General features: G+C 40.7%; 1 protein-coding gene across 1 annotated transcript; it reads right to left on the reverse strand.

Moving 5' to 3' along the window:
• Positions 1-11,145: 11,145 nt before the first annotated feature.
• LOC142938620 (olfactory receptor 4B13-like) lies at positions 11,146-12,075 on the reverse strand. The gene has a single exon (XM_076081916.1). The coding sequence runs from the start codon at positions 12,073-12,075 to the stop codon at positions 11,146-11,148; it is 930 nt and encodes a 309-aa protein (XP_075938031.1).
• Between the last annotated feature and the right edge of the window lie 339 nt (positions 12,076-12,414).

The following is a 12,414-nucleotide window of genomic DNA, read 5'->3' on the forward strand; positions in this document are numbered from 1 at the left end:
CGTTACACAGTTTACTGATATTTCTTCGGTGGAAGAAACATGATCTGGACAGCTGCTTAACATGGGAATCAAACAACATGGATCGATCAAAAATAACCCCATGATTGCGCAGGTTGAAATGGGCAGCAGTGGAGAGTGGATCAATACTCAGCTTGATTGTAGGGACAAACTCATCTGGTGCAATAACTAGAACCTCCGTCTTGGTGTCGTTAAGTTGTAAGCAGTTTTCTGCCGTCCAGTCTCTCATAGCATTTACACAGTCCAGGAGCCTAGTTCATGCAAAAGCCTTACTGGGTTTGAATGACAGATGGAGTTGTATGTCATCTGCATATAAATGATAGGACACATTATCATTTTTTATAATCGGTCCCAAAGGCAACAAATATAGGGAAAATAACAGAGGCCCCAGAACCGAGCCTTGCGGTACACCACAAGACAGTAGAGAGGTAACAGACACAAAATCACCCACAGAGACATTCAAACTTCTGTCAGCGAGGTAAGATGTAAACCAGTCTAACGCTATGCCAGATATGCCCACCCAGTCACGTAGCCTCTTAATCAAGATGTTATGGTCTACAGTGTCGAACGCAAAACTGAGGTCCAGAAGTATTAACACAGAGCAGTCACCTGTATCGGAAGACATGAGAATATCATTTGAATTTGGAGAGCGGTTTCAGTAGAGTTTTGTTTACGAAATCCAGACTGAAATTTATCATACATATTGTGCCTCTCCAGTGCAGCAGTAAGTTGGTTGGCCACCACCTTCTCTAAGATTTTTGAAAGGAAAGGCAGTTTTAATATGGGCCTATAGTTCATGGGCAAAGCCGGATCTAGATTGGGTTTCTTTAATATAGGCTGGATAGTGGCATGCTGAAAATAGGAGGGGACAATTCCTGTAGACAATGATGAATTAACAATAGATGTTACAGGAGGGCCTGAATTGGCAGAACTTCCTGAAATAGAGAGGATGGTATAACATCCTCTCTAATAGCTATACCTAGCTATTACCTTATCAAAAAAATAGGTAAGGAACTTGTAACAATCGTCAACAGAAGAGCATGGTAATGTACAGACAGACGGTGAAACAATTCTATTAATTGTGTCAAACTCAATTTTGGGATTTCTCTTTGACGAAGAAATTAAGTTGGCAAAATAAGCAGTTCTAGCTTCCTTTACTACAGCATTAAAATAAAGTCTGAGGTCTTTGAGATATGTACGATGCACTTCTAGCCCAGTGGCTTTCCAGAGCCGATCTGTCCTGCGTCACTTCTGTCTCAGGCTGCAGACAGCATCTGTCATCCACGGAGAAGTGTTGTCGGCAGCCCTGGTCCTTTCCTTAAGAGGTGCCACTTCATCCAGCAATATGGTGCAATGTTCATTAAAAGACAGTATTAAAAATTCAACACCATTGTGATTTGTATTACCATCACAGCAAAAGTGCATTGAGAACTGATCAGCTGTACTCTGAGTTATAATGCGGGAATGGAATGTTCGTTTCAGACACAAGGGGTCAGCATTTACAGAAAGATCAAAGAAAATACATTTATGATTACTGATCAGTAGGTCCTCACAACAGGTATGATCAATATCAAGACCCGGAGAGAACACAAGGTCCAGTAATATTAAGAAACTCAGTGGCTGTACAATCTGTGGCATCATTGATATGCAGATTAAAATCACCAACGAGAAGCACTTTATCTAGCTTGATAATAGAGGTAAGAAAGTCTGTGAACATTCCATATTCCGTTGCCAGGTTTCAGTCAGAAATAAAAAAGCCACATTATGACTTGTGAACATGTAATTCAAAATGTGAGCCTTGTTTGCAACAGAGCGTGTATTAATCAGACACATTTTAATGGGGGAAGACACTGTGTTGTCATCAGCACAGGAAGCTTTGGGGGTATGTGCGATAGGATGGATCACTCGTGCAACACGGCGAACCCGACCATAAGTAGGGCGCGAGCACGAGTCTGTAATTCTGATGGGAATGTTCATGGGTCGTGGAGTGGAAGTTACGGTGGAGACTACGGAGAAGTAGGAGACCCTCCAAGCCGCCAGGGGGAGCTATTGTTGCTTGTAGGAGACCCTCCAAGCGCTCAGGGGGAGCTAGTGTTGCTTGTAGGGGAGGGAGGGGAGGGCTTGCATTGACAGGCTACCAGGTGAGGAAATGAGATGTGGGGTAGTCAATGCGACGGTGAAGTCAAGATGGTGTAGAAAATATTGTCGGATAGAGTGCGTGACCCCAGATCAGTTGGGTGGACGCCATCAGGGCGTTTCCAGAAAATATTAAAATTATCAATAAAAGCCACGTTTCGGGCTGCAGAGATTGACTTCAGCCACATATGTAGATTCAGCAAGCGGCTGAACCGACCCACACCGCGGTTGTGTGGGGGGATGGGTCCACCGATAAAGACCCGTTTACCGTGGACCGCAAGGGAGTCCAGGACAATGCTGAAATCCTGTTTCAGTAATTCAGAGGACTGGTTGGAAATGTTATTGCATCCCACATGCACGACCATGTCCTGGGCAAGTGGGTGTTTGGCCAAGATGCTGGGGAATTTTTCCAGGATGTCAGTTATCTTAGCGCCCGGAAAGCAGAAGGTAGCTGCAGCTTTTCTCCTCATGTTCCTCATGATCGAGTCGCCAATGATAAGCGTGGTGAGAGGTGGAGCGATCGGAAGAGAAATCTTTTCTGCGACGGTGGAGTGGAGGGCTGAGGACTTTTGGCTTGCTACTCCTTGTAGGTTGATCAGATCGTCTTCAGATTTGTTCTCCTCAAATGTAAGATGTTCATAATGTCAGCCCACCAGCTTTTGACCTTTTGTGCAATGCTGTTGCCGTGATGATACATTATTCGCCATGAAAAATGAAGGTGCTTTTGAGGGGTTAAAAATGCCCAAAACATAACTAAACTTGGCTCACACATTTAAAGACAAAAATGTAGTTAACTGATGTTGTGATGCTTGGGAGTGGCAAAGGGGCCCTGACAAAATTTCGATAAAACAGCCCTCGCAATATGTTTCACATGTAGACTTCAAAAAATAATCTATTGGGGCCATGCTTTAAACCCAACCGAAAGTGTGCCATTTTTCATTTTGTATACATTTCTTGTGTTTTTTTTGCCATTTCCAGGTGCTGTACTTTAACGAACTCCCCCTCGGGAAATAATCGGGTGAACTTCAAAATGTGTTAGTAGCCTACAATGTAAAGACCTTTGTGATGAAAACTTATCAACGGTTTGTTGTTTCATGGAACGGTGTTGCTGTGGCGACTCATTCTTCACCATGAAAAACGAAGGTGTTTTTGTGGGGCAAAAAATCCTCAAAAAAGAAAACACACATTTAAAGTCTTAAATTTTGTTATCAAGTGGCAAGTCGGCTCGATAGTGCCCCTTACCAATTTCATCGATGCAGCCCTCGCTGTACGTTTCACCTGGTCATACCAAATTTGGTAAGTACATGTATCACATGTACTTAAAAGAAAGTCACATGGGTCCATGCTCCAAGACCAACCTGAAGTCGGCCATTTTTAATTTTGTGTGAATTTCTCATGTTTCTTTTGTCATTTCCAGGCACTGTACTTTAACGAACTCCTCCTAGGGAATTTATCTGATCAACTTCAAATTTGGCCAGTGCAATCCAAAGACCTTGGTGATTAAAAGTTATCAAAAGCTTGAGGTTTCATGGAATGGTGTTTCACATGGTTCGCCATCAAGCTGTAGTAATTTAACTGTACTTTGTCAAAACTGTCCCAATCTGGACATGCTTGATAAAAGTCATGCTTTGAGGGCTTCTGCATGCCAATATTAACTTATAATCATAGCACCACCTACTGGCAACCATGGCTGTAAGCAGGATTCTATGAATACAGCAGTCCAAACACTTAACTTATTAAAGGGATTCGTGGGCACGCCAGAACAAAATACTTCTTTGATCTAAATATGTGCAAAATCAGATGTTTGGAGAGCAAAAACTGAATAACAATAGTTTTCAAATCGCGGTTGTACGTGGAGTTTTCATTAATAGTACTGTTGGGGATTCGACCCCTGAGAGACTGGGGTAAAGATGATTATTGACCACTACAGGGTTCCGGTCAGAGAACACGCAGACATCTGTTTGTTCCATACGTTACTGTATTCAGTCTGGCATACAGTGTTATAGTGTGGTGAAAGATTTTTACAGATGTTGAACGATGTTGAATGAGTTTCTGAAATAAACACAGAAAACGAATTACATGACCGAAGTATTAGCAATAGTAAACCCTTAACTAAAGCAAATACACATACATTCACAGGAATACAGGCTCGCTAGCCAGGTTAGCCACTTAGCTCAACTTTGGACTATTATTTGAACGGCTAATTATATGACAAACACTTACTGACAGTAAATGCACTTAAGAACATAAGTAAAACTATAAACGGAACAGTTACGCCACATAGGCCCAAAGTTACAGTTCGATGACTTACATCATCAATGACTCGATCTGACTGTACTGTTGGTCCTACGTAGGATCTACGATTCACGTAGGATCTACGATTTATTCAGAAGTTCTCCTCCACACCAGCCCTCTCTTGCATCTCAGTCAATGAGCTTGTAGATAGCTTCAAATGTTATTGATGCCATTGCACCCACTAAAGTGAAGGTTGTGTCGGGTAAGCAAAGATCTCCTTGGAGAAATGCTACGCTGGTCAGAATAGAGAAAAGAGAGTGTCGGAAAGCTGAACGCAGGTGGCGAAAAACAAATCTCCAGGTTCATTGTGACATCTATAAAGAGAGACTTCGCAATTATAATTTGGAACTTAGAAATGCAAGGCAGTCCTTCTTCTCTGACATCATAACCAAAAACAATAACAATACACGTGCCTTATTTGCTACCGTCGACAGGCTAACAAACCCTCCAGTGTCAGTAGCTGCTGAGCTCCAATCCACCTGGACATGTAATCAATTTGCCTCCTTTTTTACTGAGAAAATTCAGAAAATTAGACAAGCAGTCAGTGCCTCCACACCAACCACAGGATATGTGTTGTCCCCATCTCTGAATAACATCCATTCAAATATGACACAATTTCATTCAATCGACCGTAGAAGCCTAGAAGACATTATATATTATCTGAAGTCATCCTCCTGCTGCTTGGATATTCTACCAACACGCTTTTTCAAAAATATTTCAAACTGCATGACCACTGATCTTTTACAAATCGTAAACACATCTCTTCTCTCAGGTGTCTTCCCACAAGCCCTAAAAACTGCAGTTATTAAACCACTCCTAAAGAAGGCTAATTTAGACTCCACAATAATGAAAAATTATAGGCCAATATCAAACCTCCCATTTTTAAGTAAAATAATTGAAAAAGCGTTTTTTCAACAGCTGAACAACTTCTTGGCCGTAAATAACAGTTTTGATGTCTTCCAGTCAGGCTTTCGACAGCACCACAGTACTGAAACTGCTCTTGTTAAGGTTTTCAACGACATCCACTTAAACACAGACAATGGCAGAAGTTCAGTCTTAGTATTACTGGATCTCAGTGCTGCATTCGACACAGTCGACGATAACATACTACTAGAAAGACTAAAAATCTGGGTGGGACTCTCTGGCACAGCACTTAACTGGTTTGAATTGTTGGGATCTGGCCCTAGTCTAGAAGCACCCATGCTCCGTCCTGTCATACAACGTCTGATGGAAACTCCAAGATGAATGACTACACCTCCCAGCACAGCCAAAACCTGATCCTGGCCCCTCATTGGCCAAGAAATGGCCCCCCACTGTTCGAGACCTGGTTTATAAGCGAGCAGGAAACGCCATTCGCTCTCTTCCGTCCAGACACCGCTGGTGTAAGGAGATCCACAAGGCTCTCTTCACCCCGGACACGCGCTGGTGTCAGGAGGTCCACAAGGCCTCTTCACTCCGGACTCGTCCAGGGGACAAGAAGATCCACGAGGAACCGCGGCCTCATCAAATCCTATCAGGTCACATGTAACATTCGCTGGTCGAACAGACTGTGTTTTATTTTGAGTTTTGGATCCTGTAGTGCGAGAACGGATAACTTCTATGCCCCGTTCTCCCACCCTTTTTGTGTACACACCGCCGGCAGAAGGTAACAATCGTTCCTCGCCGAAGATTTCCGGGAAGGACGACCCAAACCTCGTCCCTCAGCCGAAGTTAAAAAGCCCCTCTCTGCAGCGAGGAGGCCGAGTCTGCGCCAGCCAGCCCCGAGGCCGCGCCACCGAGAGCCAGCGGCTACTCGAGGACCGAGTGATCCCCACCACGGGAAACGTACCCTACCGAACGAAGCTTCTACAAGTAAGAGTTACTGGTATCTGGGCCTAGCTTAGCTTAGCATAGCATTAGCTTAATTTAGCCTATTCGTTATATCGTTGTTATTCCTGTATCTTGTTACATTAAGTTACTGTCGTGTTATAACGTGTTATTGTGCAAGCATCGCGGACCACGGAGTCCCGTTATATTGTGTATTTTCTGCTGTAACCGTTCGCATTTGATCCGTCGCTGTTAGTGGATGTGGAGCTTGTGATTCTATCACTTTAAAAACTAAAACTACGGTGGCCGACTCTCGTCTGGCCGACCGAGTTTCGGGGTGATAGGGAGACAAACTCGCGTTTCACCACAGTGATAAAGATCTGTTTGTTTTGGGGATTCTTTTATTTTGTTTTTGGTTTTATTCTCTCTTCTTTAAATCGGCTCTGTGAGTGAGATCTAGAACCGCAACTATCACCGTACAAGCGTGACCGGTCGGTTCAGAATCCGACAGCAGAGTTTACGAGTGATCAGCTGTTCCTCACATTCTCACTGCGAGCACCGCGCTCAGAGCTCCTCTCTCCCTCTCTCTCTCTCTCTCTCGCTCTCTCGCTCTCTCTCTCCCTCTCTCCCTCTTCCTACTAACCCGCACACACATAGTTAGATTCACTGATTTTGGGTGAACCTCTCAGACACGTGGTCGCGTAATCTATTGTCTCAACCCACATTGTGTGCCGTCCCACGTGGTTACACGTAGCCATCTCTCAGCTATCTTGTCGCGGGTCAATAGACTCCGCCATCTTTGCTTGTAGGCTCACACGCCCCTTTTTAGGGTACGTACCATCACTGTTTGAGTAGGCCCCCCCCCCCCCCCCCCCTTTGTTTCCACACACTCACACATGTACATATATCTATATACATATCCTTACCCCACTTTATTCATTTGACTTTAGGTATTAGACATATAATTGTATGATAGTGTTTGTTGATTTTGATATTACTTGATTTGATCATTTATTATTTTATTTAATAAACTCTGTTATATTTTAAAGAGCAGTCGTCTGTGATTACTTGTGCATATGTGTGTAATAATAACTGGATGTAGTGGCCTGTGCTCGAACTTAAACCTTCACTTTCACTCTGAATGTGTAATAGTACTCAGACTATTGACATTATGAGTGAACGCTAATTATGAGACTTAGTTTTATTGTTTGGTTATTGGTCCCTGTTCGCAGGGTGGTGCCCCGTTATTATTAATAATCATTAATAATTGTTACTGACATTAATAATTCTATTGATGTCAAGAATTTAGTTTCTTAGATGCTGATAACCAAACACGCTCCTCTACGTTCCCAACAGAATCCTACTTGAAGGACCGAGAATACTTTCTGTCTGTAGCTAATTACACATCAGAGCTGACTAAAATGACATGTGGTGTTCCCCAGGGTTCAATACTGGGGCCTCTTCTGTTCAACATCTACACGCTTCCACTAGCTCAGATTATGGAAAACAACAACGTGTGCTATAATTATGCAGACGACACACAAATCGACATAACTATATCACCAGGGGACTATAATCCCATACAAGGGCTGGATAAATGCATTGAACAAATCAACAACTGGATGTGCCAGATAGTTCTTCAATTAAACAAAGATAAAATAGAGGTAATTGCTTTTGGTACCAAGGACGAACGATTGAAAGTCAGTGCTCAGCTTCAATCACTGATGTTAAAAACCACAAACTAAGCAAATCTAGGTGTAGTTATGGATTCAGACCTCAACCTGAACAGCCATATCAAGACAATTACAAAATCAGCCTACTATCACCTGAAGAATATATCAAGGATTAGAGGACTTATGTCTCAACAGGATTTGGAAAAACTTGTCCATGCATTTATCTTCAGTAGACTCGACTACTGTAATGGTGTGTTTACAGGTCTCTGTAAAAAGTCAATCAGAAAGGTGCAGCTGATTCAGAACGCTGCAGCTCGAGTCCTCACTAAGACCAAGAAAGTGGATCACATCACTCCAGTTCTGAGGTCTTTGCACTGGCCTCCTGTCCAACAAATAATTGACTTTAAAATCCTGCTGTTGGTTTATAAAGCACTAAATGGTTTAGAGCCAAAATACATTTCTGATCTGCTGCTACCTTATGAACCATCCCGACCCCTTAGGTCGTCTGGGACTGGTCTACTTTCTGTTCCCAGAGTCAGAACTAAACATGGAGAAACAGCGTTCAGTTTTTCTGCTCCACATATCTGGAACAAAGTCCCAGAAAGCTGCAGGTCTGCTGAGACCCTCAGCTCCTTTAAATCAAGATTGAAGACTTTTCTGTTTGCTGCTGCCTTTAATTGAATCAGATTCAAGGATATTAATCAATTTCTGCATTTTACTACTGTATTTTATTTCTTACACTGCTTTCTATTGTTTTTATGACTGTTTTTAATGTTTCAATGAATGTTGTCAATTGCTTTTAAATCTCCTTTACTTTTGCCTTATGTGTTGATGCTTTTAATGGTTTTATGTGAAGCACTTTGAATTACCTTGTTGTTGAAATGTGCTGTACAAATAAACTTGCCTTGCCTTACCTTACGATTAGCGCAACCGGAAGCGGAAACAGTTCGCAACGTCAAAATACAGTTTCAGAATAAAAGCGCCTTAACTTTATCGTCTCTGTCCGTAAAGAATTCACAACAAGTACAGTAAATTGCTTTTGTTCGGTTTGGAGCCAGGACGTAATGGAAAGTAATTTAATGCAACATAAAGTTTGTGAAATAAAATCAAACTGCACGCAGTCATATTATATAGATTATACTACATTGGCTCACGTTTTGGCTTCAACTTATTTCTCTACAAAGAGAATGGAACATGGAACTATACATTCTGCCAATTCTCCTCGACTCTTCCCACTTTGAGTCACTCGGGAGTGATTGTCAGAGCTACCTGCACAAACAAACAGTCGGTTTTGAGACCTGCATTTACATGACAGTCTGTTATGTGACAAACACTAAAGCACATTCACATACATTCTGTTTTTTGTTGATCTTTAAAGGCTTACATTTATGATTGTATTCAGAGCTCCACTCAAAACATTCAAGGCTTAAGACCTGGCAAAAAGACCTGGCTACATCGCTGGTCCACGCAGGCAATAATGTCTAACTCGTGGATGCAGTGTCTGATGGTCACACAAATGCATGGCCGCATCAACCAGAGTCCAGCCAGTACCCTCGATGTGCGCAAAGGTGCAAGGGCCTGATCAATGCTGCTTAAAGCTTTAATTGTTATCTATATTTGACAAAGACAAAATGAACATGACAAACAAAAACGTATTTCAAACAGGTAAGACATATTTTGCCGATAAGCCTATGATTGATGCCTCCTAGGCCATCGCAGTAAGCCTAATTTTGGCAAACATTTGCTTGCTGTCATATTTCTTGCTTTTTGAGGTGATCACTGTGTCATATTTGATGATCATAGTTGCATAGATTCGTGGCCTAAAGACATGGAAGACTACACAGTGGACCTCAACCAATCCAAGCTTTCCTTCTTAAAAACTTGCATGGTGATATAGGTGATTGAAAAGGAAGTGCTAGAGACAGACTACACACTTCCACCTGACAGCTCAGCAACAATAGTTGCACCAGTTAAAAAACTGGGCTGATTTTCACCACTGAGGGGGATGAAGACACCGTATCAGCTGATCTAGCTGATTCTTCAACTCTGCTGCAAATAAGAGACCAAACTAGAAATACTGAACTGGAAAACTACTTAAGATTGGGTGGTTAGCAGAAGAAGGATGTATACATTTTTTGACGGAAAAAAAATTATATTATTGCATTTTTATGTGAAGGAAATGAAGAGAAAGGTGTCACTGTCAATGTTGTGATATCTGTATCGAGTTGTACACATGGCACAATTAAGTCACACAAACCTTCTGAGATTACTGAAAGTTGAATTTAACAAGGTCTCACTAACGCAAGCAAGGCGTGTAACAGAACCGTTTTTGAAAATGTCAAATGTACATGAAAAGATTTTTAAAGCAATGGGAGTTATGGTAAATAATCTACATAAAATATATAATGTAATTATATGCTTGTATATATATTTTGTAAAGTAGACAATAAAATTAGTTGCTCCTTTTAATTAGCTGAAAATAAGTAATGCAAATTTATAATATCAACATCAATTTCAACATGGAAAAATTACCGCCTTAAGTGAGTCAACAAAGCTTAAAAGGTGCAACGATATTAAGGCCAAATAGATTGATCTCCTGTACAAGGATCATAAGATATGCACACAAATAATATAAAAATATACATTGAACCATTAGGTAAAAGCAGATAATGTACTTTGCATGTTATTATGCAGCCCATGTAAGGTACAGGTTACTCCTCTGCCTTTGGCCTTCGTGTCATATACATTTGTTTTTGTTCCAGATAGCAAGTTCACCTGTGTCATGTTTCAAAGGCTGAATATTATGATCTAAGTTCACATTCTTTGTACTTTGGCATATCAGTCTTTTGACCTTTGTGTATGAACAGTCTCAAAAGCAAAGCCACTGAGAAGTATGCTGAAAATATAATGACAAGTTTCAGGTTTTATATTTTCAGTCATTTAACTTCTAACTGCAATGAGGCAGACAAGTAAGTGAACATCCGAAAAGCTTTCAATGCAAAACAAAAGATATTTAAGCAAACAATTTAATTTACAAGGATCATCTGGGAGGTGCACACAAATAATCAAATCTGTAAACTAACCTAAAACATTAGTGAAAGGCAGATTATGTAAATCTGGAAAAAGAAGTATGCCATATGCAAAGTTCATATTTCAAAGTACAAAAAATCATATACAATAATAATATGAGTGCATTATTACATGCCTTTGAGTTTCCTTATCTTTGAATTTTACAAGTAATACCTAGAATTCTGTTCCTAATTTTGGTCAATTTAAAACCATAAATAAGAGGATTCATAATGGGAGGTAAGATAAAAAGTTCTATTGCAATAACATTTTGAATGGTTGGCGGGAGATTTGGACCAAATCGCTCATTAAAGACATCAAACAGTATAGCCACAAGAAAAATGAGCAAGGAGGTTAAATGTGGCAGACATGTCTGCATGAACTTGGCTCTGTTTTCTAAAGAATTTACACAAGTTTTGATGACATACACGTAGGACCAAACTATTAAAAAACCATGAAATATGTAAATGATTATTGTAATGTATGCAACTATGTTGTTAACAATAGTGTCAGTGGGGAAACAAGCAAGTTTAACGATAATCCAATTCATACAATAAAGTTTGGCAATATATGGGCTGCATAGCTTTAATCTAGATGTAAGAATAATATTCATCGCAGAAATGCAAAAAGGTGTTAACCAGGAGAAACATACTAACATTAAGATTCTTTGCTTTGACATGATAGAGTGGTACACCAGGGGTCGACATATAGCCACATATCTGTCATATGCCATGACTGCAAGAATAGACATATCACTGCAGACAAATGAGTGTATCACTAAAGCCTGAACAAGGCATCCAGTATAAGAGATCACATGAACGGGAGACAACAGATCCCACAGAATCCTGGGGTAGAAACCTGTTGTCCCATAAAGTCCATTCATGCAGAATGTGCACAATAGAATATACATTGGTTCATGCATGTTCTTATCCAAGATGATGGTGACAATAAGAGCAACATTTACCAGCACAATGAAACAGTAAGAAATTAAAATGAGAGAGAAGAGAACAACTCTGTAGTTCATTGTTTCACTTAAACCTGAAAGAAAAAACAACCTTACATGAGAAAAATTATGCATCATGGTTAGAAAATTGCTTTTTGCCCTGTGTTATGTACATCCAACCTTAACAGAGTGTTTGCTCCCTCATCTTACTGTTAGTAATATCTCGTCTTACTGCAGTCACACATGAGCTGGGAATTCAAACCAGCCAATCAATGTTTAGAAAAAGGTTTCTTCCTTGTTTCAGCGTGCCGCAACCTACTGTATGAGCAATGCATAAAATACATAAAACCTAAAGGAACATTGAAAATGGAATTAATTTTTGTCGTTGAAATAGTCAGAATTAATAAAGTTCATATGAAGTTTGGATGGCGGGTTCCGAAGATTGTAACATTCATGTGAAAACAGCTATTTCGAACG

The sequence above is a fragment of the Anarhichas minor genome, unplaced genomic scaffold (genome assembly GCF_050575085.1).
Source record: "Anarhichas minor isolate MPS153535 unplaced genomic scaffold, ASM5057508v1 ptg000087l, whole genome shotgun sequence".
NCBI classification, from domain to species: domain Eukaryota; kingdom Metazoa; phylum Chordata; class Actinopteri; order Perciformes; family Anarhichadidae; genus Anarhichas; species Anarhichas minor.